Source organism: Eleutherodactylus coqui, chromosome 6 (assembly GCF_035609145.1).
Source record: "Eleutherodactylus coqui strain aEleCoq1 chromosome 6, aEleCoq1.hap1, whole genome shotgun sequence".
Lineage (NCBI taxonomy): Eukaryota > Metazoa > Chordata > Amphibia > Anura > Eleutherodactylidae > Eleutherodactylus > Eleutherodactylus coqui.
In genome coordinates this window covers 104412396-104440246 of record NC_089842.1, presented here as the reverse complement: position 1 = coordinate 104440246, position 27851 = coordinate 104412396, and the positions used below count along the sequence as shown (strand labels likewise).

The 27851-nt window shown below is 40.4% G+C and overlaps 1 protein-coding gene across 14 annotated transcripts in view; it reads left to right on the top strand.

The window, feature by feature from the left end:
* CHD5 (chromodomain helicase DNA binding protein 5) overlaps nucleotides 1-27851 on the top strand; it is a 159069-nt gene that overhangs the window by 97885 nt on the left and 33333 nt on the right. For 9 of the 14 annotated variants that reach the window (XM_066607312.1, XM_066607310.1, XM_066607320.1 and 6 more), the window contains exons 18-29: nucleotides 2333-2506; nucleotides 3370-3511; nucleotides 5175-5306; nucleotides 6279-6396; nucleotides 8878-9002; nucleotides 9913-10144; nucleotides 15005-15043; nucleotides 21598-21770; nucleotides 22745-22919; nucleotides 23436-23528; nucleotides 24337-24425; nucleotides 26536-26669. In XM_066607312.1, the coding sequence (XP_066463409.1) occupies nucleotides 2333-2506; nucleotides 3370-3511; nucleotides 5175-5306; nucleotides 6279-6396; nucleotides 8878-9002; nucleotides 9913-10144; nucleotides 15005-15043; nucleotides 21598-21770; nucleotides 22745-22919; nucleotides 23436-23528; nucleotides 24337-24425; nucleotides 26536-26669 (1626 nt within the window). The remainder of the gene's footprint in view (nucleotides 1-2332; nucleotides 2507-3369; nucleotides 3512-5174; nucleotides 5307-6278; nucleotides 6397-8877; nucleotides 9003-9912; nucleotides 10145-15004; nucleotides 15044-21597; nucleotides 21771-22744; nucleotides 22920-23435; nucleotides 23529-24336; nucleotides 24426-26535; nucleotides 26670-27851) is intronic. The other 5 variants (XM_066607322.1, XM_066607313.1, XM_066607311.1 and 2 more) reach the window with 3 other exon arrangements.

The following is a 27851-nucleotide window of genomic DNA, read 5'->3' as shown; positions in this document are numbered from 1 at the left end:
CTTTATACCTGGATAACCCTAAGTTTTTAATTTTTTGGAAATGGTTCAATAAAAAAAAGTAAATTTGAAAGTAAGAAAGAAGAGCTAATGAGCTCTTACAACCGACTCCTATTACATGACCTTCATAGTTGTATGCAGAATGTAACAATCCCCTATCTGGATCTAACTGGGGTGTATGCTTTTAATTACATACTTGACATATAAATTTCCCTGTATTCAGTGTAACCAAAAGTACAAGGTCAACAAATCTGTAGCTGTGAGACTGAACAGATGCCGGTTGTATTAACCCGACTGCAGCCCCAACATCTCCCCACGGCTACGGCCTGAGAGTTTTGGCCTCCATGTATACTTCTTTCTTCCTTTGTTTCATGGCTGGCTGCTGTCATACCGACTCCAGTCATGTCAACACCATTAAGATCAGTTGTTTCCGACTGTGGAAAAATATAAATCATGCATAATTCATAGGTGGGAGGGGTTGCCTGTTCTCAACAACTGAGTGAGAGCGGTGATGAGTCACAGGGAATGCATATTGATTATAGCTTTCTTGCGAGCGTGCTTTTATTTTGCATAAATCATTTGCATGAATTTTTGAATGGCTTAAAAATGTAAAAAGCGTTTCATACTGAGAGATACACAAATAAGATTTTACACCGGGTTCAAGCCATTTATGTAAATGGGAGTATGTTGCTGAACTGTAATGCAAAATGTATTTGTTATGCACAAAACGAATAACGCTACAGAAAATAAATATACATATATTATCTAGACGAAAGCGATGATATGCCATATTGGCACATGAACACTGCAGCCTGTCTGTCTATCTATCTATCTCTCTATCTATCTCAAATCTATCTATCTATCTCATATCTATCTATCTAATATCTATCTCATATCTATCTATCTATCTATCTAATATCTATCTTTCTATATAATCTATCTATCTCATATCTATCTATCTAATATCTATCTATCTCATATCTATCTCATATCTATCTCATATCTATCTATCTCATATCTATCTTTCTATCTATCTATCTATCTATCTATCTATCTATCTATCTCATATCTATCTATCTATCTATCTATCTATCTATCTATCTATCTATCTCATATCTATCTATATATCTCACATCTATCTCATATCTATCTATATATCTCATATCTATCTATCTCATATCTATCTATCTATCTATCTAATATCTATCTCATATCTATCTATCTTTCTATCTATCTATCTCATATCTATCTATCTATCTATCTATCATCTATCTATCTCATATCTATCTCTATCTATCTACCTATCTATCTCATATCTATCTATCTATCTATCTATCTATCTATCTCATATCTATCTATCTCATGTCTATCTATCTATCTCATATCTATCTATATATCTATCTATTTATCTATCGCTATCTCATGTCTATCTATCGATATATCCATCCATCCATCCATTGGTGCTTCTATATCATTAAAGGGGTATTCTATTTCTGCCAAAATAATTAGCAGTGGTCCAACCCTTGCTGCTACCCCCATGATAATCAGTAGAATGGTGATTACATGTGTATCACTGTGAATATTGGCAACAACCGAAAAGACTCCTGAGCTGGCAGTGACCGAGGTCTGCTGTATCTGTATCTTTCATTTACCGGAGAGTGCATGTGTGGCAAGCTTTGTTGTCTTCTTTGTCCTATACATATAATGGGGGATACAAGGCCAGTGACAATTAACCTGTCTTAGTAGGGTATGTTCAGATTTGGCACATACACTGCATAGTTTCCACCATCAATCTGTATGCAGAAAATATGTATCGTATAACCGTCTAAGCCAAGTGGATGAGATTTCAGTAAATCTCTTCCAGATGCTGCGGGGAAAAAAACCTACAATGTAAATTGATCTGCAGTGTGGATTTTAAATTCACAACATGCCAGGTTATACTGTGGATTTTACATCAGATTTGACCCCTTCAAGTAAGGGGGTGAAATCCATGGTGAATGCACACCATTTCTGCTACGGACATAGTGTCCTATGTGGACATAAGCTTTTGACTTTGGTTAGTAAGGAGAACATCAAAACCCCAGGCAAGTTGAGTTCAGTCTCATAGTCCCAACCATGTTATCTAGTATTGTCATGCACAGTACCATCGTGCCACCATGTCTCCTGACCTCAACACTCATTTCAACTGGCCTTCGTTCAAATGAGGGTTCATCAGTGAGGTTGCCTTGATTTACTAACTTTTCATCCTTCAGTGTTGAATTTGTGCCACCAAAACAGATCCATCCTTCTTTATGCAAACGCTTTACATGCCTTTTATGTGATGTTTCCCTCTCAGCAATCTGGATGGCTTCCTGGAAGAATTTGCTGACATCTCTAAGGAAGACCAAATTAAAAAACTTCATGACTTACTAGGGCCTCACATGCTGCGGAGGCTGAAAGCAGATGTCTTTAAGAACATGCCAGCCAAAACAGAATTAATAGTACGAGTGGAGCTTAGCCAAATGCAGAAGTGAGTGAAATGCTGCAAGACACCAGACTTTAATCACTTCTTCTTGCCTGTTCTCTATGTTTATTTTGTCGGATGTGTTTATAGTGAAAACTTTTTGGAGAGATTTTTTTTTCATTTATTTATTTATTTTTCTATTTCCCTTTTAAAGATTATGGAGGAATTTAAGAGCAGTGTTTCATACGCTGGTCTTACTATGAACCACACTGGAGTAAGATGTGTCTTATGTTTCATGTCATTTTTATGATCAAAAATTCTCCTGTAGCTATCTACATTAAAAAGAACCTGCTATCCGCTTCATGCTGCCTGAACCGCAAGTAGCCTGAGCTTGGAACAGGCACATGTATTGCAGACAGAAATATTGTATTCAGAAATTCTGCAGCATTTTAGGAAAAACTTACTGCGTGCCTCTCCCAAGTTTATGCTGGCTGTCGATGGGGCAGCATGATCTTGATGACAGGTCCCCTTTAAAGTTATCCACATATATCACGTGTAGAGATGAGCGAGCATCGGGCTTCTCGAGTAACTGATTACTCATCTGAGCAAATCCTGGGGGGCAACGGAGGGCATCGGGGGGGAGAGAGAGAGAGAACTCTCTCACTCTCCCCCAGGCTCCCCCCCACCGCCCCCTGCATAGTGCTCGGACGAGTAATCAGTTACCCGAGAAGACCGATGTTCACTCGAGCATCAGCCTTAAACGAGCATGCTCGCTCATCTCTAATCACGTGTGTATTTTGCGGCAGATTTACATTGTAATGCATGGTCAAAAAATGCTGGTATATCTAAGAGTTGCCTGAATGTGTCTCTTTTATCTATTCCCAATTATGTTTTGTTTTGTTTTGTTTTTTCTTCTGACTTTGATCTAGGAAATATTATAAATTCATTTTAACCCGGAATTTTGAAGCCTTGAATTCCAAAGGTGGTGGGAACCAAGTCTCCTTGCTGAATATCATGATGGATTTGAAGAAATGCTGCAACCACCCGTACCTCTTTCCTGTTGCTGCTGTGGTAAGATTGACATTGGCTGCTATGTTTCTAGTGTGATCCATATTCTGGAAGGCCATGGAGGCTCTATTCAAAGCATATGTTTCAGCTATACAGCATGTAGTTTCATATTTTGGTTTTTTTTTTTATGCATACTACATTTTTACCAAGTACTATTCCTTTTTATTTGATGAAATGGTGACATTTGTCTTCCTATCCCAAGTGCGTAGTTGTACATTTAATGATGTTAAACTTTAGAAGGGTATGTTCATTTGTCCGTCATACCCTGTGTGTACTTCCGTAGACATAGCTAATAAGGGGTTAATTCCAAAGGTCTCATTTATTAACAATTGTCATCATTCATATTGCATTCTTTGCATTCCCTTAAAGTTATAGACCTCAGGTTAGGGCTGTAGTGACTTCTAATTAATTATTGCTGCACTGCACCAAAGCCTCAATTATTGAAGGATAATTCGTCATATCCCATTAACAGTGGGCTCAGCCCTGTGCCTGATGCAGTCACTCTGTGCTATAGCTGCAATGGCTGGGTAATCATTTAACAGTTTGGATCAATTACCCCAATAGCGTAGGATGATACTGCAGAACCATTGCATGTCGTCTCCAAACAGTGAAGCATAATATCCCACCATTGATGAGTGAATATCAACGGCTACAGACTAAATATGTTCCTGATGAACTTTTTTATCATTCACAAAATATACCACTGGCGTAACTATAGGGGATGCAGGGGATGCGGTTGCACCCGGGCCCAGGAGCCTTAGGGGGCCCATAAGGCCTCTCTTCTCCATATAGGGAGCCTTGTAGTATGAATAAAGCATTATAGTTGGAAGCCCTGTTACAGGTTTTGCATTGGGGCCCAGAAGCTTCAAGCTACGCCTCTGTGTTAAGGGGTTAAGAGAAGTTGGGGGCTCCAAGAGAAACTTTTGCACCCGGGCCCATGAGCCTTTAGCTACGCTCCTGAAATATACCCATGGATTGAAGAAAACACGGCAGTAGACTCTGGTGTCTGCACAGTCAAACACTATAGCCCTTGGATTTAAAGGGAATCTGTGGGTGAATAAATAGGACAAAACACAGTATCAATTACTTGACCCCCGCATGTGTCATGTGAGCTCAGCATTCAACGGCAGAGTTACATGTCATAGGATATATGTTAGGATTTATGGGTTGGTCACTTGACCTCTTCAATTAATCTATGAATGTTTCCTATGTATGGATATGAGTGGTATATATTCTATGCCATAGGTCCACAACCTATTCTACATGTCAAGCCAAGCCTTTATGGGGTAACTAAGCTGCATATTACAGGTTCGTTGGCTTGGGGTTACTTTTTATGTTACTTATTTGAGAAGGGGTGCTCGGCTTAGAAACATTGAAAAACACAGACCTATGCCATACTGTATAACTCTGTTGCTTACTAACTGGACAGGGGTCATGATTCATCAGGTAAAACTTGGACAACACCATGTAAATTCCTATTCAAGTTGCCCATAAATACACTACAGAGATCCTATTCATGGTCCTGTCTAAAACTGGTATGGTTTATATGAGTTTATTTATGTCTTGATTGTTGTCAGTTCCACATTGGGACGTCTTTTAATCTGTTGGTTCTACTTAAAGGACCAGGACACCTCCACCTTTCTTCACTATATGTATTTTAATTTAGGAGGCCCCGGTCTTGCCAAATGGATCTTATGATGGGAGTTCCTTAGTGAAATCCTCTGGAAAATTGATGCTGCTACAGAAGATGTTGAAAAAGTTAAAAGACGAAGGACACAGAGTTCTTATTTTTTCTCAGGTATCTCATTTCTAGCAGAATTCTTGGCAGCAATTGTAGGATAATAAGATGATGTACGATGCTGGTCAGATCACTCATTTATCTGCCTTGTGAACTGAATAATGTTCCATTCTTTTAGTCATAAGTCTTGAGAAATGCAGAAGTCTTAGACAGCTGTGGATGTGTATTAGATGTAGTCAGAAACAGTTCAACCTTCTTATTTTGCATTTCTCCTTGCCTCTACTGGTTTCTGTAGATATGCATTTTCATTCCTCTTGCTTGATGTGTGGGCACACTCTTCCTGACGTGATATCAGAGCCTTGCTGTGTGCTCTCAGCCAATCAGATGTCAACTCCAGCTGATCCTCCTCCCTCTCCACTCTCTCTCTCTTATGCTGTTCTGCTGAAACACTGGGAAAGAGATACTGCAGCTGCTCCCCCTCCTCTCCCTCCTGTCTTCTATTTACTCTTTTACAATTAGAACACTTATACAAACCATAGAAACAAATGCTATAGCCAAGCATATACTAGTTGAATCAAAATAGAACACCCATAAAGGAGTATATGCCACTCTAAAATACCAAAAAAGAAGTGGTGGCAAAATGCATGTCATGTCCTTTTGGTTGGCATTATCTTAGCACTATAGTAATCAGCATCATGGCAACATTTGGGCTTTTATTATATATTTGGTAATTACCTGTGTTACTTCTTATAAGTACTATACTAGTGTGTGAATGGGACTGCAGGCAGGAAATGGGGAACTACAGTACAGACAGCTGGAAGGAGATGGAGGATGCCACATCTCCCTAATTGGTTAAATTACCTAAAAATATAATATTGGTATTCTATAGGTCCAGTATATATCAATAAAGAAAATAAAGTCTAATGCAGTCTAAAATAGATGAAAAGAGGAGCAACCAACCTGCAGGTGTAGATAATGCTGTATATCTGCTGTATCTCTGTACACATATACTGACTCCTCTTACTTTTATAGATGACTAAAATGCTGGATTTACTTGAAGACTTTCTTGAGTACGAAGGTTATAAGTATGAGCGAATAGACGGAGGAATTACAGGAGGACTGCGTCAGGAGGCAATAGACAGGTTTAATGGTACTACTTTGCTGCTTACATCAAGTCAAGGAATTCTCATTTGTATCAAGCAACACTTAGAGGCTGTTAATACAGAGTACTTGTAATCATTACACTTGTAAGGCCTCCCTCACACAGATGTTTTTGTACAGCGTTTAGCGCTGCGCTAATTGCTGTACAATGCTCCCATTTATTTCAATGGGGCTGCTCACAAAAGAATCAGAACACAGCGTCAAAGTGCTGTGCCTTGACAGCGATGCATGTTTTATCATTGGCCGTTTTCAGCTGTGCTTCGTCCATTGAAATGAATGGGCAGCAGTTCCAGCACGGCTGAAAGCCTGGCACAACTTGGTACCACGTTTTTGACAGTGCTAAATGCAAGTGCTAGCTACGCTACCTAAAAAGAAAAAGCCAATACTCCCCTAGCTGGCACCGTTTCGGTCTCTGCCACTGCTCTCCGGAGCCCCGGACACTTGTCATCGCTGAACGTGCAGATTTTGCTAGTGACGGGGTTTGAAGACTCCACCTCCAGCAAGAGATTGCTCTGATTGGCTGAGCCAGCACAGCCAGCGCTGATTTCACCAATCACAGCCATTCAATAAATGGCTGTGATTGGTGCATCCAGCACTGGCTGTGGTTGGCTGAGCTAGCCAATCAGAGTAATCTCTTGTTAGAGAGGGGGGTCTCTCGGTGCTGACAAGTGCCCGGAGCTCCGGAGAGCAGCAGCAGGGTACCGGACGATGCCAGCTAGGTAGGTATTGATTTTATTTTCAGCTTCCTTCAGCCAAAACGTAGTTGAAAATGCATAACAACACTGCTAAAACACAGTTAACGCAGCATTTTTCAATGCTGCAAACGCCTGTGTGAGGGAGGCCTAAGTTACAGAAAAGCTCTGTAGGGGGCATCCTTACTTCTTTATCTCTTCCTATTGTTAGTTTCAAAAGAGTAGGAGGGTTTCTCCTGGTTTGCATCCCATGACCTTTTTACAGTTTAGTAATATTTAAACTCACACGGCAGTAATTTAATGGCTACTAGAGCAATGACTTACCACATTTGAGTTTTTGTAAGTTTTTTAGTTGGCACAGCTCTTTTTAAAGTGTCTGTCTGCGTTTTACAATTCATTATTATTGGAACTATTCCCTGGAAATTCCTCTGCTCCTGGATGTAAATCTTCAGGGGGACATGGAAATAAGTATACAGTACCCCTGCAGTGCCACCTTGGGAGAAGTGAAGCATTACATGGTGCCCATTGTAATCAATAGGTCATCCATATAATGAACAGATGAGTCCTCCAGCAAATGAAGACAGTCATTGTAGCTACTTTCCACTTTAGTTAATTGATAGAGGTTCCTAATGAAGGGCCCCTTCAAGAATGCTTAATAATATATTTGTAAATGGACTTTCTAAAACGCACATCTCTTCAATCTTAAGTGCAGGGACCTAAACTTGGAGGATAGTTGATTTCCTAATGCCTTTGATAGGCTGACACTGGGACTAGTGCCATTGTCAGACTACTTGACAAAAGGAGTGGGGGAAGGAATGGCAACTGCTGTGAACATATTCCTGGCTTTGCCTAGTCAAACGTTAGTCTGTCATGTAGAATATCTTTACAACACCAACATTAACTACTACAATATTGACACTTGTAGGCAAACAAATAGCACTGAATGAACGAACACATTTTCCTAATTTACTTAAATTGCCCTTCAAATTTTAAGATTAGCACGTACATTTCCATCAACCACTTCAGAGGATTTGCAACATGAAAGATCTAGTTTTTAAATTCACAACCTACTGCAGCATCCCCAAGAGTTCACATTAGGTCGGTGATAAAGGATATCGAAATAGCTGCTGTTATTTTCATATAAAAATCAATATAAATAAAAGCAACCCAATCTTAATGTTGTTTGTTGCTTTTATGTAATCTACTTAGCTTTCATGGCTTTCAGCAGGCTTTGCCCAGCAACATTTCCACTACCACTTGGAGAAAAAAAAATGGTAAAACATTTGATCTCGACAAAGACGTTACGAGCTACAGCTGAACCTAATGTCTATCGTAATATTTGTAATGAATTTTACATAAGTACAGCAAATTTTAATTTAATGCAACGTTATATATCATGGCCATGGCTGTATGTGGTTACTGAAGTATTCGTGTGAACTGCTGTGTGTGCAAACATCTGATGAGCCAGTGCTCTCTTCCCCTCTCCCAGGAGCAAGTCTCAGCAATCAACTAAATTACACCTAGCAAATCAGCTGTATGTAAGCTAAAGCTTGTCTTTAACGTTATAAAGGCAACTAAGGTGCTGTATACAATCCCATTTAGTGGACAAAATAGGAAATATTATGCGGTTTGTCTATGTAAATAGGGCAACTCTTATTTGGGATTTCTGAAGTGTAGGCCTCTTTCATCTAAACAGATTTCATTAAAATAAACTTGTGACATGTTATCCATTTATTATCCAAGTTTTCATTCACTAACTTTTCTTTCCTCTCTTTTAGCTCCAGGTGCTCAGCAGTTTTGTTTTCTATTGTCTACCCGAGCTGGAGGATTGGGGATAAATTTAGCTACAGCTGACACTGTCATCATTTATGACTCAGACTGGAACCCACACAACGATATACAGGTCAATTAATTAGTGATTCTTCATCTTTTGAAAAGGATTACAATCCTGGGGATGATTTTCTAATCCAAACTGGCATGAATATATGGAACAATGTAATGCTACTGAATGGCATAATAATAATAATCTTTCTATGTATAGCGCCAACCTATTCTGCAGCGCTTAATTGCTAAAGCCCCTTTTAACCCCCATGTACAAATTTGTCTGGAAAAGTGGGCGGGATATCAGAATAACAATGAGCACAACTCATTTATCAAGGTTTCCGGACAGCGCCGTCCTGGTGTTTTGTTTTTAGTTTACACCAGATTCATCTTGAAAGACTGAAACAAGTCTTGTATAGTACACCACCATTAATAGACCTTTCCCATTACCCCTCTGCTTTAATAAAAATATTTGCATTCGCAGCGCTGCTGCTTTTTTGAAGCCTCATGCACACAACAAAGTTATAAGTTGGCAGATCAGTCCTGATAGTTTGGTTTTGTGGAATTGTAGGTATTCTTAGTTCCGTCGTATGGGTCCTTGGTAGAGATGAGCAAGCGTACTCACTAAGGCAAACTACTCGAGCAAGTAGTGCCTTATGTGAGTACCTGCCCGCTCGTCTCTAAAGATTCGGGTGCCGGCGGGGGAGAGCGGTAAGTTGCGGGAGTGAGCAGGGTGTAGCGGGGGGAAGAGAGTGAGAGAGAGATCTTCCCCCCATTCCTCCCTGCTCTCCCCTGCCGCCCCCCACTGGCACCCGAATCTTTTGAGACGAGCGGGCAGGTACTCACATAAAGCACTACTTGCTCGAGTAGTTTGCCTTAGCGAGTATGCTCACTCATCTTTAGTCCTTGGTAATACAGCATATTTTGCAAAAATGGGGAAACTTGTTATAAGAGAAATTTACAAGACACTTATTAATAATCCTTCTCTACAGGCTTTCAGCCGAGCTCACAGAATCGGGCAAAATAAAAAAGTCATGATCTATCGGTTCGTCACCAGAGCGTCCGTAGAAGAAAGGATTACACAGGTGGCAAAGAGAAAAATGATGTTGACCCATCTAGTAGTACGGCCGGGTTTGGGCTCCAAATCTGGCTCCATGACAAAGCAGGAACTGGATGATATCTTGAAGTTTGGAACTGAAGAGCTTTTCAAGGATGATGTTGAAGGTAAAAGAAATCACAATGCATCCCTTGTATAATGTCCGGTGTTTCTATTTCCTTACGTCATGTTTATTGATGTCATTTTTTAAAGCAAACCTAATAGCTTTCCTATGCGGTGTAGTATCGAGGTCCTATCAGCATTCCTCACAAGTCTGTTTTTGTAAATCCTTGTTTTTCTCATGAAATAACAATTCTGTAGCATTTTTTGGGTAGAAATTTGTGCTCTGCTGTTCCTCTGCTATTCCTACTGGAATGTATGAATATATTAACTGAAATGTATAAATGTATATACAACTGGGTGTTACCATTCAGCTTGTCAATTGGGTTTGTGTTTACACTTTCAACACTACCCTGATTCCCCAAAAATAAGACCTACCCTAAAAGTAAACCCTACCCTGTTTTTTGGGGGATTTTTGGGGAGGCTTGAAATATAAGCCCTGCCCCAAAAATAAGCCCTAGCTGCTTCTTGCAGTCCTCGGCCATACACAGAAGATCACTTCCTGTTTACGGGATTCATAAATCCCACCTCCAGGTAGCAATGGCTCTGATTGGTTCTCGAGCACTGCAGTGCTTCATGAACCAATGCAATGGCTGTGATTCTTTCACCGAATGCTGAATTGATTGGCTGAGCAGGGGTCGAAGAACCAATCACAGCCATTGTGTTGTGGAATCGGGATTAATGAATTGGCCAATCTATGCCGCAGCGCATTGGAGCTTTGGAGAGAAGTGGGAGAGACCTGGACTGAGCCTGCTAGGTAAGTATAATAAGACTTCCCCTGAAAATAAGACCTAGTGTCTATTTTGGGGCGAAAATTAATGTATATTAATATTACATGGAAACATGGTATCACTAGAGTAAGAGTTTCTAGGAACACAGCTTGTTGGCAAGGGAAGTGGTAACGCCCATTTGTCAATTTATACATTTCCAGGAAGAATAATATAGGAATGGCACAACACAGGAGTTCTAAGAAAAGATGCTCCAGAATTGTTAATTCATAGGGATGCAAGTATTTACTAAAACAGACATGCCAGTAGGGGTGACAAGACCTCTTTAAGTACTTGAGACAAGTTGAAGACCTAATGGAATACATTTAGCAAAACAACCGCAAGCAACAAGAAAGAGGAGTCCTCCATAGCAGCCAATCAAATTCCCACTATCTTCTTCCTGAAACTAGAAAATAAAATCAGCAACCTGATTGGACAGCTCTCCTCATATCAAAGTTGAGGAAAAGTGGTCTTGTTGCTTATAGCAACCAATCAAAGTTCAACTGTCATTTTGTAGGTTACAGTGGACCACATTTTCTCAGACACCTTTTATCCTTGAACCCAACACATGTAGGTATATTTAATTGGCACTGATTATGTATGAAAACTACTGCAGAGCAAAAATGGAGACTCTGCCCATAGCAACCAGTGAAATGATTGTTTCCGTTTTCTAAGCTGTACTAGAAAAATTTAAGTTGAATCCTGACTGGTTGTTTTGGCCACTGGTTTGGTGTGAACTGCATCTCATGCCTTGAGGCCTGTCAGTTCTTGACAGGTGATGTTGAGTTGGTAATATTAACCCCTTCATGATATGTTGTATACATGTATTGGTGATATTAACCCCTTCATAATATGGGACATACATATATGTCAGATGTCGCAGGGGATTACATGAAGTGAGCTTAAGAGCTAAGCATGCTTCATACACAGGGGGTATCAGCTGCATACTACAGCTGACACCCTTCAGCAACAGCCAGGATCAAAGATAACTGTGACCCTGGCTATTTAAGTACTAGAATGCTTCAGTCAACTGCAGCATCTAAGCAGTTAGACAGAGGGAGAAACTTTCCCTGTCAGCCAATTTCACCCCCATCTGATGTAATAGCGGGGTGCCGAAGTGTTGTTATGACAGCTGTAGGTACTAGTGGAGGCCGCCTGATGTGCATCTTAATACTCCTATTACACCCTGCCAGGCAATAATACACTGCAATACAGAAGTATTGCTGTGAATTATGCAAGCAAACAAGTGATCAGATGTTCAAGTCCTCCATTAGGACTGAAAAAAAATATAAAATTAAAACCTTTTTTTAGAAATATAACCCATATCACTAATTTTAAAGGTTAAAAACCCTTTTGTCATTTATCACATAAAAAATAAATACAGAAAAAAAAATAAACTTAATTTGTATCACCTGGCTCTTTAAAAGTCTGAACGATGTAAAAGATCACGTTCTTTTTTTATCTGGCACAGTGAACGTTGTAAGAGAAAAAAAAAATACACAAGGACAGAATTGCTGTATTTAGGTTACCTGGCCTCTCCAAAAAATGGAACAAAAAGTTGTATGTAGTCCAAAATAGTAAAAAACATAAAACAAGCTTTATCACTATAAAATGTTAAGTCATAGTTCTCAGAAAATGGTGAATTAAGCCTAATAATTTTTACATCTGAGAAAGTTTTTTTTAAAATTTTGCTATAGTGGTAAAACATAACAAAAAATATATAAATTTTGTATCTCTGTAATGGTACTGAACCGCAGAATTAAGTTTAACACATTTTACTGTCCAGTTGACAATGTAAAAACAAATTCCAAAAAAAATACAAGAATTACTTTTTTTTCCATTCTACTCCACAAAAACTATTAAAAACCCTGTCATTACATTGTATGGTAAATTAAATGCCATTAAAAAATACAATGTCCTAGAAAAAACAAGTCCTTAGATGGCTATGTCAACAGAAAAACAAAAAGGTTGTGGCTCTTTGAGGGCAAAGATGAAAGATACATGTATCTTTTTGTCCAAACCCTAATAATTGGCACCAAAAATAGGCAACAAATTCCCTTGACATTTGACTTCACTACTGATTTTCAGTTGGTTTCTTGGTGTCATGGCCTCCCATTACAGTAATTCTCTTCCTTATATATCATAATAAGTTTTCAACTGCAGTGAAAAACTGGGAGACAAGTGTGCTTCAGCAGGATCAGAATTCAGTAGCGAAGACTTAAAGTTTTATTAAGCTAAGCAAACGTTTCAATCCTGAAATAGGACCCTCATCTGCCCTGATTTGGGATTGGAATGCGTTGCCTATAGAGTTGAGTGAACGTACTCTGCCAAGCTTGATGCTCGTTCGAGTATTAGCGTACTTGATGGTGCTCATTACTCGAACAAGTATCACGCCGTGTTCGACCCCACCCCAGTTTTTGGCTCCTCCCTGCTATGACGTGCCTGTTTTGGCCTCGCCGTGGCGCGGCGCGCTTCAATGGCAAATTTTTTGGCTGGCGAGAGAGAGAGAGAACACGAACAAAGAAAAAAAAAAAAGCTCAGGACCCGGCGTCCCACATACAAAAATGCTCGAGTCTCCCATTGTAGTCAATGGGGTTCGTTACTCGAGTAGAGCTCTAGAATTTTCCAAAAAGCTCGACTCAAATAACGCGGACCCGAGCATTTGGGTGCTCGCTCATCTCTAGTTGCCTAGTATAATAAGACTTCAAGTCTTCACTACGGAGTCCGGATCTTGTTCAAGTGCGCCATGGCCCCCAGCATTTTACTGCATTTCCTTGAGGTTCCTGCTATCCGTAATGAGGAGGCTTCAGCTACTCAACAGGTGTACACAGGGTACACAGACCTATAAGGTACTATTATTCTTAGCAAATTCTCCCATGATTTGTGCCCCTCTGCACTATGGAGCACTATTTTTGATTGATTGCCTGTTCTTAAATGTATTCAATAATTTGCCATGAAGTGGAAGTATGTACTAAATAATTTGGTTAGGCGCATGTCACCAGGAGGAGGCTTCAGCTACTCAACAGGTGTACACAGGGTACACAGACCTATAAGGTACTATTATTCTTAGCAAATTCTCCCATGATTTGTGCCCCTCTGCACTATGGAGCACTATTTTTGATTGATTGCCTGTTCTTAAATGTATTCAATAATTTGCCATGAAGTGGAAGTATGTACTAAATAATTTGGTTAGGCGCATGTCACCAGGACATGTGGGGATCTTGTGTGACTGGACATCGCAACTGATTTTATTTACTGTATATTTAATTGCCTATCTGCCTGAAACCTAAAGCCTCATTTCAACAGTCATAATATAGCCTTTAGTGTCCGTATTATAATTGTTCCTCTTTAGTCAATTGGTAGCATTTTATTTAATTCAGGCAATCATCTCCAAGCTTCAAGGGTTATGAACAGTGCGGGAACATGGAAAACGTTAGTAAAATGCTGTTCCTGCTCTGTTAGTGAGTTCTACTTGGGCCATTATGCCTGGCACTTGTAGATTTATTGTGGCTAGCATTTGTATGGGTACAGGGTTTATGAAAACTCTTTGACTGGAGCTGTGTGGCTGGCACAATATCAGCTATCTCTTATGGTAGGCACTGTAACTTGATTTTTATTGTGTGCATGTTTTCATGTAAGGGGAGAGCTGGATCTTAAAGGGGTTGTCCGAATGTAAAGCATTGATGGCCTTTCCACAGGATTCGCCATCAATAGTAGATTGGCGGAGATCTACTGCCCAGGACCCCCTATGATGAGCTGTTTGTGCACTAAGTTGATTTCTGCAGGAAGCAAACAGCACATTTTTCACTTCAGTGGCCAGGTTTGGTATTGCAGGCAAAGTTCCCATTGAATTGAATGGCCTGTAATACCAAACCTGGCCACTGCAATGAAAACAGAGCTGTCTGCTTCCTGCAGAAATCAGTTGAATGCATGAGCACACAGGCCTGGAAAACAATTTTTCAGTTTTAAACTGTGCAATTTCATTGTGAAAATCAGTTGTGATGCTATCCATACAGCGACTGTGTGATGTAGCTCAATGTGCAGGATTGTATAACTCTCCCCTTTTTGATGTTTTTGTGTCTTCCCTCCTTTTTACTGCAGACCATCACTGTGGCAACTTAACAGTATGCAAGAAAACTGGTGAGCGGCTCTGTGGTTGGATGGCTAAGATGCTGGCAGAGCAGTGGCTAGTCTGCAGTGTAACCTCACCCTTTAAATGCTGGCATAAAGATTGCTAAAAAAAAAGGCTAAATTTCACATAGAGGCAAATCACGGTTAGAAATCCACATAAACAACTCCCTAGTTTATGCACTGACATTATCAGGTTCTCCAATTTATCGGCCACATTCTACAATATACAACAACTAAAAGATAATGGAAGGAACAGGCTTTCACCGCAGCAAAGAGTATCTCAGTATCTCGCAGAATGTGTTGACTGTGTAGAAATCAGTAGACTATCCACTTTTTTGGTTGTTAGTGAGAGCTTTGACAGTGATGGAGCCATTATGTGAAGAGGAGAATGGAGACGAGTAGGACATTAGTGACTAATTCTGAAAAACAAAGGTTCCCAGCAGCACAGAGTATTTGAGGAAATACAGTGCGAGTCAAAAGTTTGGACACACGTTCTCATTCAATGTTTTGGGGGGGGTTCGGCGTTGTAGATTCATATTAAAGACATGAAAACTATGAAGGAGCACAAATGGAATTAAGTAGTAAACAAAAAAGCTTTAAACAAAGCAAAAAGGATAGTTCATATTTTACATTTTTTAGAGTAGCCCTCTTTTGTTTTGATGACAGCTTTGCATTCTCAGTGCATTCTCTCAGTCCTCTTCATGAGGTAGTCACCTGAAATGATTTTCAATTAACAGGTATGCCTTATCAAGAGTTAATTTGTGGAATTTCTTGCCTTCTTGATGTGTTTGAGACCATCAGTAGTGTTCCACAGAGGTAAGGTTGGTACACAGTTCCATAAAGTGTTTAGGCCTATTCAACTACTGTTCTAATCCACATTATGGCAAGAACCACCCAACTAAGTAAAGATAAATAACAATCTACTTTAAGACATGAAAATCCTTCTAGAAAATCTTAAGAAGGTATCCTCAAGCGCAGTCCTAAAACTATCAAACGCTATGATGAAACTAGCTCTCATGGGGATCACCCCAGGAAAGGAAGACCAAGAGTTACTTCTATTGCAGAAAATACATTCACTAGAGTTACCCACCTCAGAAACTGAATTAACAGCATCACAGATCAGAGCCCACATAAATACTTCACAGAAGTGAAGTACCAGAAACATCTCAATATCAATTGTTCAGAGGAGACTGCAAGTATCAAGCTTTTATGGTCAAATTGCTGCAAAGAAGCCACTACTGAGGAGCATCAACAAGAAGAAGAGAATCACTTGGGCCAAGAAACACAAGGAATGGACATTAGACCAGTGCGAATCTGTACTTTGGTCTGATCAGACAAAATTTGATTTTTTTTTTGTTCCAACCGCCATGTCTGTGTGAGACAGGAAAGGTGAGTGGATGGTTTCTACATGTGTGGTTCCCACCATGAAGCATAGAGGAGGAGTTGTGATGGTGTGGAGGTGTTTTGCTGGTAACGCCGTCGGTGATTTATTCAAAATTCGAGGCACGCTTAACTAGTAAGGCTACAACAACATTCTGCAGTGACATGCCATCCCATCTAGTCTGCACTTAGTGGGAGCATTGCTTGTTTTTCAACAGGACAATAACCCTAAACACATCTCCAGGCTATGTAAGGTCTATTTGACCAAGGAGGAGAGTGATGGAGTGCTGCGTCAGATGACATAGCCTTCATAACCACCTGACCTAACCCAATTGAGATGGCTTGGGATGAGTTGGAACACAAAGTGAAGGAAAAGCAGCCCACAAGTAAGCAAAAGCTCTGGGAACTCCTTGAAGACTGTTGAAAAACCATTCTTGGTGACTACCTCATAAAGCTGATTGAGAGAATGCCAAGAGTGTGCAAAGCTGTCCTCAGGGGTGGATTAGGAAATCATAATGGCCCTGGAAAAAAATTACAAAGTGGGTCATGTTCTAGGTGGACCCAAACGAGTTGCAAGTAGGTTGAATACAAGTAGGTATGAGTCAGCAAGGTGAGAAGCCTAGCTCGCCGCAACAAATTTACTATGAACCACAGAACATGTTAGAACCGGAGGTATACATTAAGATGCCGCCTATTTCTAATCTTCTATGCTTCCATGACGTAAATGAGCATCATAGACTCGCTTGTCTTTAGTTTCTGTGAAAGACATTTATGTTATGCGTCCTGCGCCTACATGATCCCTGTGTTGACTGACATCCAAGCTCTCACTGTAACGGCAAGGATCAGAAAGACTCTGATCCCTGTCATTTAACTCCTTAGATGCCATGTCAATAGCTACCATGGCATCTAGGTGATTAGACTGAGGTAGCTCCCTCTGTCCCCATTGGCCTCCCACAACTGCAGTCGTGACATGCAGATGGGTAAACATGGCAGCTGGAGGCTTAGGAAGGGCCTGCAGGCATGATCACTGTACCCGGAATTCAGGCCGGGGGCTGGAGGAGCGAAACAGGTGGGTATAACTTTTTTTTTTTTACACTTCACCAGAAACTTTAAAAAAAAAATTCTTCTCTCCACCAGCCCTAGGGCCAGATGGCCTTCCAAACATTATCACAAATTATGGCCATTCGGTTCATGGCTGTCATTACAGCAAATGGGGGCTTCTATGAAAGATCTAAAATATAAACTGTCTTCTGGTCTAACAATTTTTTGCTTACAGTTTAATTCCATATGTGTTTCTTCATAAGTTTTGTATCTTCAGTATGAATCTACAATCTAGAAAATAAATCAAGAAAGACCATGGAATGAAAAGGTGTGTCATGCAGTAGCGCAATGGAAACTGGATGAAATCAGTGACCTGTTTATTCATGTGATGATGTTAAAGAGGACAGGACTCATATAGTTAATATGAGGAGGAGACTGAAAACAATAGGGCATGGGATGGTGGAGGCAGAAGTAGAGACGGGGTTGTATGTGATGAGGAGCAGTGATGATGAGTCATGATGTGAGGAGGGGAATGGAGACAAGTGGAAGATTACAGACAAGGGTTACATAGTGACCGCTGCAAGGTCTCCAGCAGCGCAGAGCATTTCAGGATGGTTCTGTTTTTTGCAGTAGTCAAAGTCATTTTATTTGATTATTCTGGGGAGGCATTTTGTGAGCAAGATGATGGAGTCACAGACTTTGGAGCTAACATCCCAGTAGAACAGAATGATTGTGAGGACTATAGAAGATGAATTTCAATAAAATTCACTTTCCTCTGTTTCCCACAATCCAATGTGCTGCAGCACTTTCTCTCTTAGCAGTCAATGGTTCATGAATAGCATTCTATGCTTCTATGACGTATAGGCTGGGGTGGCATTCTGCCTAAAAATCATGATATGATAAAAACCGGATGACAACCCTTTATTGGCACTTACAATAGCTGCCCTATTATGGATGTCATACTGGGTGCTCCCACACTTGGAACCCCCACTCATGAGCCAGAATAGACTTACAATGGCTGCCGTGCTATGGATGTCATACAGGATGCTCCCGCATTTGGAGCCTTATCCCCTATGAGCCAGAATAGAGATATGGTCCATGCACGCACAGCACAGTAGGCCATCATGTCATATTACATCTTCAAAAGTGACTTCCTCCTGCAATAACAACTGATCATTGCAAGTTAGAGAAGCCAGACCATGGCTATTAGCTGAATGGCCAGTGCCCAAATCTGTGCTCATGAAAATATCTTTGGGGGTGTTCAAGTTGTGGCCCACCCAACTGCTGTGAAGGGTGCAGACGTTCGCTGGCTGTCAATGTTATAGGCTATGTCAGTATTCTCAACCAGTTTTTTTTTAATTGTTCCAATGCATCTACAATGAAAAATGAAGCAGCTTTGAAGTAAGTTTTAATTAAACGTTTACTATCATTTTGAGTCTACAGCTCTAGGCAGACCTATGTGTCTCCATGGTAACAGATGACAAACCCTATATGGTTTAATCCTGCACTTATGCTCTCTTTTACCAGTTCCCAACTTTATACTAACATGCATTCAGTAGATTACCAAGATATAAGAAACTAATGGAAGAAAGTATTGCAGGATCAGATTGGAGAAGGTTGTTTGTTGTCTGTTACCATGGAGACATGTACACTATCCTAGCAAAAGTATTTGGACACTCTTATCAGTAGAATAGATCGTGTCTTATTAGAATGTCACATCTCCTAAACACTGCTACACAAGATGCAGATGGCGGTGTCACTGTCAGCCATAGTTTGAGCAGGAAATACACGCTATTGGATATATGAGTTATGCCGCTGCACACGAGCCTTCCATCATCAAACACATTGTATCAGCCCATCTAAAATGGTGCAAGGAGTGTCGTAATTGGACAGCTGAGAAATGGAAAAATGTTCTATAAAGTGATGAACCAGGAGGCCTGGGGAACACCTGTTGCCTGAGTGTGTTGTGCTAACAGTTAAGTACAATTGCAGTTCCATTATGGGCTGAGGATGGTTTACGTGACATGGTATTGGCCTGTTGGTTGTAGTGGCAAGAACAATGAACACAGCAATACTCTGGAAATGGTCAGCAATATTTCATACAAGACAATGAACAGTGTCCATCTTCTTTGAGAAAACTCTCCAGATGTTTGCAGGATGAATAGAGGGAAATACCAGCTGAAGTGTATCAGACGTTAGTAGAAAGTATGCCACAGAGCGTATCCAATATCTTTAGGGCCTAAGAAGACCATACCAAGTATTAACATAAGGAAATAAATACTACGTTTGATTATTGCTCAAGTGTCCAATTACTTTTGGTAGGATAGTGTCGGTTCACATAGCAGCTGTAGGCCAAAGGAATTTTTGAATATTGTAAAATTACATTAGTTTTCCATTTCAGATGCATTGGCGCAAAGCTAAAATATGGTTGTAAACGTAAGTTTTAGCCATAAAAACAATTAATACTCCCTATGATGATGAATAGTGGCCATCTTCTCCTATAGGTGATGGTGTTGTACCATTATTTCACACCAGCAGCACTTCTGTAGTACAATAGAGGCTACATCGGTCTCCACAGGAACATGGAGCATTGAGTCCCATTATTAACATACACATGGCATACAATAACTAGTGGTCTCTACGCCCTATGTGAATTTTAAGTGTGTTGCTATTTTCCACAGCTGCAAATGCAACACAAGTTTTGTCGCTACCGTGTCTTTGTACTGTAACCTCTGTGGCTGTTTGGGACGCTCACTCATGGGTGTGACGCTTATTATGTTTGGATGCCGCTGTTTCTATCATGCTATGTATACCTGTATATGTGTTATGCTACTATAATTAAAGGTGATGTCCACATTAGAGACGGTTTTTAGCTAACCATGAAAAACATGTTTGAAATTCAATACTATGAGCAAAACTGCTAAAACTTTTAGCAAAACTTATCCAGATTTTTTAATAAAGCTCAGTAAGGGTGTATCCACTCACTTGTGAGTTTTATGCATTGCAAGATGCACAAAACTTGCACGGAAATAGAACCCACTCTGTTCATTGGGTCTAATCGCATGGGCAACTTTTCTCTTGCAACGATGTTGCGAGATGGAAGACTTACAGCATGTTGTATTTTTGTGCGGGTCTCATACACATGTGCGGTCTCCCACACATCGCACAGCATACTCACGGATTGTCTTTGTCCTGTGTGATGCCAGTTGTGCCAGCCTGTGTGAATGCACCCTTAGGCTGCTCTTACACGAATGGCGTTAGCGCTCATATAGTAGCGCTAATAGCTGCATTGCAGCTGTGCTTGCAGGTTCAACCAGGTTATAGTCGGCAAAATGCAAGCGCTAGTGGTTGTTGCTAGCGCTTATGTAATAGCGGCCTTACTTTCCAACAACTATACCTCCTGGGCTGTTGTCAGAGCCACCCCTTTTTTAAGAATAATGGCTGACTATCTCAACTGGTTGTCATCTAAAATTGTCAAACAAGATGAAAAACATCACACCAGGTGGTTCTGTAAAGTGAAGTTACCGTTCAAAGGGCAATTCCAGTTAAAATACATTTTTTGATGACTACTTTTTTCCATAATTACATGGTGGTGGTCATAATATGGTCATTGATTGAATGGGCATATATAGTTGCAGGCACTCTTCTAAATTTGTGTCCAGGGCCATTGTTACTCCCCAATTGTCCCTCCTGCTTCTTTTAGCAGCTCATACAGTAAGGGGCGGCAATGACCACTGGAGAAGACACCCAAGAAAGTTGTTTCCCAACCTAAAGAATTGTGGGAATAAAAATTCTAAATTTTTTTAGGTTTTTAACATAGAACATATAACATATTCCTTACCATTGACAGTAATATCCTCTGTTACTGGAGTTGCTCTTTAAGCGCTCATTTGTCATTGGAAGTGGACATCCCCTTATCTATGTCTTGCAGTAGTTGAATTTGGCTTCCATAAAAACTGCAGTTTTCCTGGAATTCTGAATAAAACTAATTGAAGTTGAGTCTTTTGAATTCCAGCTGTTGGTGACTACAACTGCCATTATCATATCCAGCCTGACTATTCCTGTCCTTTTGATCTGGAAAGTTAACTATCTGCTGGCTGGGACTATTGGCGGCAACAACATCTCTATATTGAACGTTGCAGGTGACAATAAGGACGTTGAAGACAGCAGTGTCATCCATTATGATGATGGTGCCATCTCAAAACTTCTGGATAGAAACCAAGATGCCACTGAAGACACGGATATCCAAAACATGAATGAATATCTGAGTTCTTTCAAAGTGGCTCAGTATGTTGTGCGAGAAGATGACGGAGTGGTAACACTTGTTTCCTTACCTTTAATAGAGATATAAGAGTTCTATTTCATATTGTAGTAAAAGTTTGCAATTTTATACCATGCTTTGTTGATCAATTACTCATGGTTTCAAAGATCTCTGCTTGCTGTCAAAGTCTTGTTTACATCCAAAGGATGAAAATCTTTGATGACATGTAACAGTATAGTTATCAGAGCTCTATTTTGTAACATGTCTTGTAATCTCTGAATGTAAACTGTTGAGAGGTTCAAAATTCTATATAGAAATTTCTGAATTATAGTTTTAGACCTTCCTGAAACTATCATGTCAATGCTCTGTATGACTGGCCAGGCTTGCTGCTCAGTGATGACAACCCTTGTTTGTAGTGTTGAGCAAACTACCTGTTTTGGGTCGAACTTTGCTAAAAGCTCTGTTCAGCACAAACACGAACCCACTAAAATTCCTCCCACTCCTCTCAGTGATTAGTACTATAGCTTTGCAGCAGTAGGCTCCTCAGTTCATATCTGGTCAAGGACAACATCTGCATGGAGTTTGTATGTTCTCCCTGTATTTGTGTGGGATTCTTTAAATTCATATAAATTCCATTCACATGTTGTCCTTGGTCAGATTTGAACTTAGGACCCCAGTAATGAAAAGCAACAGTGCTAACCACTGTTGTTCTTCTCCTACTCTTTCCGTTTTTCCTTCTTTTCTTCAGTTTTATACATCAGTTTTAGGGGTATTGGTGAAGTTCCGGATTGGTTCAAACTAAATCAAACGAAACTGAACTTTTTGCCGAGGTTCAGCGAACCAAACTTTTTAAAACTTTGCTCAGCGCTCCTTGTTTGAGCTGTAATTTGTGGATTGATATAGATTAATGCCCAAGAGCATAAAAGCATGGTCAGTCATGGGACAACCTTTACATCTGTGCTAAGGATTCAGACAGGATGGTGGAATCATGTGACACCTCATAGTTCTATTATCTTACCAAACTTTAGGAGGAGGTTGAGCGGGAAATTATAAAACAAGAAGAGAATGTAGATCCTGATTATTGGGAGAAGCTCCTTCGTCATCATTATGAACAGCAGCAGGAAGATCTCGCAAGGAATCTTGGAAAAGGAAAAAGAATCCGCAAACAAGTCAACTACAATGATGCGTCCCAGGAGGATCAAGGTGCCATCTAATGTTATCATTATTACAGTATATCATTGAGAAATTCCTATATTAACTGCAGATTTGATCGCTTTGCTTTACTAGTTGCATCCTGATATTAAGTCACAAGGTCCCTGCTGATACCTGGTTCTCCTCTAAAGACACTACCATCCCCTCTCTGTTAGCCAATCTTTGATTAATTGGCAGCCATACTGAAGCTCCCCATACACCTTCAACAACTGTTGGGCGAACGATCATTCGTCTGACCACTGTTTCCTCTGGTTCCCCAAAGCACATGAACATTCGGCACTAGACAGCTCTGGCAGTGGCTTATCTCCCAAAAATTCACTGTCTCTGATTTCTCCTTTTTCCTGACATGGTCTATCAGGAGAAAGTTGAGCTGCTCCCATACACTTTAGAGTGTCTGTTATCAGCAGGTTCAGACATGTAAATTGTGCATGGGGCCTTTAGCATCAGTACCTTGTGTTACCCATTTCTCTGAATTTGCTACAATTTTTCATAATTTTTATTATTTAGAGTGGCAAGATGAACTTTCTGACAACCAATCAGAATATTCCATTGGCTCAGAGGATGAAGATGAAGACTTTGAAGAGAAGCCTGAAGGTCAGAGTGAGTTAAACTTTTTCTTAGATGGAAATGGATCACCTATAGGACAGTAAACCCAACAAGCAAAAGTGCCATTATTAGATGGTAACCAACAATAGTTATTTTTACTGTGTATTGCCCATCACTCTACAATCCTATCCAGTCAATGAACTACTATAAAGGCTGTAATCCCAGGAGAAGCTTCATTACTGGAAGGGGAAAACAGTGGGTACCTTTGTTACTACCATGTGGGTAACTTATAGTGAGTTATCCCACCAACCAGTTCTAGTGCTCCAAGATCAATAAGACAGTCCACCATGGTTTCATAGTATCTGATCTGAATCTGAAACATCATAGTCTAAGGCCAAATTCACATAGCCACATTGTGAGTTGTGCCTGAGAATCTGAGGGCAACTTGCACTAGACAGCATATGAACACTTGTCTATATGCTGTCCAGTCTGCACGGACAGTGCACATTGCATGTCCTATTCTCGTCCGTGAAAACAGATGAAAATGGGACATGCAGCAATAATCACTCATGTGTATTGCTTTATAGGCTATAATAGGGCCTTTTGCTGTCCATGGAATACATAGACATCGCACAACCTAAAATCATGGCCATCTGAGTAAATTCTAATGTAGACACTGTTACACGGGCTTTAGCTGTTAAATATAGTCGACTTAAATTTGACTGGGTTTGCCCGGGTCCAAATGTCTAAGAAACCCTTCGGGATCAAGTTCCATAGTCTCCAAGTCCTCTTTGTGGTTCCAAGCTTGATTGCCTTAGAAAAATGACTGACAAACATGTATATAATTTTATAATTTCTGTAGGTGGAAGAAGACAATCTCGCAGACAACTGAAAAGCGACAGAGATAAGCCTCTTCCGCCACTTCTTGCTCGTGTTGGAGGAAACATCGAGGTACATATATATTTGGGCGTGGATTAACATTTTCATTGGCAAATGCTTGAATATTCTGTAGCAGGAAAGCTAGTTCATTAAAAAATATCAACTTGACTTAGATATTGTAAATCTTGGCGTATTAGACACTCACTCATAGTTTTACTGGTTACAACAGTATCTATTAAAGGCTTTGTCCAGCTTGAATACTAGTTTATGATTTATATACTGTATAAAATGAATATACATAAAAATTAAAGTCACTGTGTACATACATTACACTACTTATCTTACAATGGTCCTGATTATAGTTTGCATTATACTCCAGAGCTGCACTCACTGTTCTGCTGATGGCGTTACTCCTGTGTACATACAATATATTACTAATGGGCCATTTACACAGAATGATTAGCGCTCAAAATTCGTTCAAACTAACAAATTTGAGCGATAATCGTTCGTTCACAAGTCATTATCGCTGACTAAACAGCATAAAAACTATCATTGGATTCTCATTACATGTAAATGTTCCCCACTCAGAGCTTTACATAGAAGGTGAGAAGCCAGCGAGAACCCAGCGATCCAGCAACGAAGTCTGTTAGTGTAAACGCTCTACACGTGCGTTAACGACCTTAGCAGTGACATCAGCGCATGTGCAGTCGTTTACCCTACTGCCCTCCCCATGTAAAAGGGCCATCTCCCTGTAATAATCTTGAGTTACATCCTGTATTATACTCCAGAGCTGCATTCACTATTTTTTCAAGTTTCTGAGCTAATACTGTATCTTCCAGTGCTTTCTGTTTGTTCATTGTCTGCACAGGTTTGCATTCTGGGAAATGCAGTCTTTGCAATAGGCTTTGAGGTTGTAATTGCCTGCTAAATATGTGGGTTTAGCTAATCTATTTTAAATATGCCTGAAAAGCTTGCTGACTGTTTCCAGTAACAACTGGTAGATTTGTGGGTGCTTCTCTGGAGTATAATACAGGCTGTAATTCAGGATCAGTACAGAATAAGTAATGTAATGTATGTATACAGTGACTCCACAAGCAGAATAGTAAAGGCCCATTTACACGTGGGCATCAGGCACTTTTCAAATTGAACAATGATTTTAAGGTGAATCTAAAATCCATCACTTAGCTACTGGAGACAAAGCAGTTTGCTTTATCTGTCAGTAGACTGCAGGCTGTTATCTCTGCGGGGAACTGGCAGTTAACATTGTATTCTGCCAGCATCCAGGACGAGAACAATGCAGCTGTGTGCACAGCTAGTCCTGTGATTATTCACACTGGGCTCTGTAAACAGCTCATGGGGGCCCATTTACATGCAAATGAAGATGATAAAGTGTTAATGGCTCTAAAGTGTAATACAAGATGTAACTCAGGATCAGTACAGAATAAGTTTTGTTATTTATGTGCATGGTGGCTCCACCAGTAGAATATTGAGTTCAGCTCTGGAGTATGATACAAGATGTAAAGGCCCAGTTACACGCAAAGATGATCGCTTAAAATTTGTTCAAAAGACAGTTTAATTGACAGTTTGAGGGATCATTTTGCATAAACTACTAATGGGCACTAATGCCCATCAGTAGCTTATTAGCTTCATTTGCATGTAAATGAGGCTTCCTACACTGTATGCAGATAACAGCAGGTGGTCTGTTATCTGCACACAGTCCCTTTGCTCTGCCACGGGACTGCAGCTAAAAACAATGTTATCAGCGCTCCTGTGGAGAACTCAGCGTGTGGTCCCTGCTATGATAAACGATAGATTTCATGCTCACGTGAAATCCATCGTTTGGCAGAAAAGCAAACGATGGTAGGATTTACACTCAATGATTATCGTTCAAAAGCCATCGTTGAACAAATTTTGAGCAATAATAGTTGCGTGTAAATGGGCCTTAACTCAGGATCAGTACAGAATAAGTAATGCAATGTATGTACCCAGTGACTCCACAGGCAGAATAGTGAGTGCAGCTCTGGAGTATAATACAGGATGTAACTCAGGATCAGTATAGGATAAGTCATGTAATGTATGTACACAGGGACTCAGCTTTCCATGTAGATTATATATAAATGCTTCAAAGATGAACGTGCCCTTCAATATTTGTGATAATGATATTTGATACTTTTTTTTCAAGGTTCTTGGGTTCAATGCTCGACAGCGTAAGGCCTTCTTAAATGCTATAATGAGATGGGGAATGCCTCCACAGGATGCCTTTAATTCACACTGGCTTGTCCGGGATCTCCGAGGAAAGAGTGAGAAAGAATTTAGGTACCACGATTCCTCATTTCAGCCGAGTCCTTTTCTTTAAATAATTTACACCTGAACTACATCACTTCCATCAGGATCAGAACTTTATTTTAAAGACTCCAGTGTGCCCATTCAGCGTCTATGAGACCCCATAGGGGAAAGAAATCCTCTTTCAATCCCTTAGTACTTTTTTTTAGTTTGGAGAGGGTTTGGCTTGGGGACTAATCATCCCCCCTCCCCTTCACACACTGACACTTGCCAACGTGCGATTTTCATAGTAATGTGAAGCGATTTTGATTAAATATCACATTGCTTCTGTGAAATTGTGATCTTCACACGTATGAAAGGATCACAAGTGTTCCCCATTGACTTCAGTGGGAAACATTGCAGCGCACTCACATGAACATCGCATTCATGTGAGTGCCATGAAATGCCTTTAAAAGTTCCATTGAAAGCAATGGGTGAAGCGTTCTGAAGAAACACCAAAAGATAGAACATGCAGTGAATGAACCCATTCAAAAGACAGGATTTCATATTTGTGCACGTTTTCTGTGTACCGCACAAAACTAACGCAAGAATATCGTTCATGTTGAATACACCCCTACCGGGAAGTGAGAGTGATTTTAACCTAATCAATGTTGCTGTCAAGTTGCTCATCACTAGAGGGCAGCAGACTTCAGTGTTGGAATTCATACTACATTAAAGGAGATGTCCCGCGCCGAAACGGGTTTTTTTTTTTTTAAACCCCCCCCCCGTTCGGCGCGAGACAACCCCGATGCAGGGGTTAAAAAAACCACCCGCACAGCGCTTACCTGAATCCCGGCGGTCCGGTGACTTCAATACTTACCGCTGAAGATGGCCGCCGGGATCTTCTACCTTCGTGGACCGCAGCTCTTCTGTGCGGTCCACTGCCGATTCCAGCCTCCTGATTGGCTGGAATCGGCACGTGACGGGGCGGAGCTACACGGAGCCGCTCTCTGGCACGAGCGGCTCCATAGAAGAAAGCTGAAGACCCGGACTGCGCAAGCGCGGCTAATTTGGCCATCGGAGGCCAAAAATTAGTCGGCTCCATGGAGACGAGGACGCTAGCAACGGAGCAGGTAAGTAAAAAACTTTTTATAACTTCTGTATGGCTCATAATTAATGCACAATGTACATTACAAAGTGCATTATTATGGCCATGCAGAAGTGTATAGACCCACT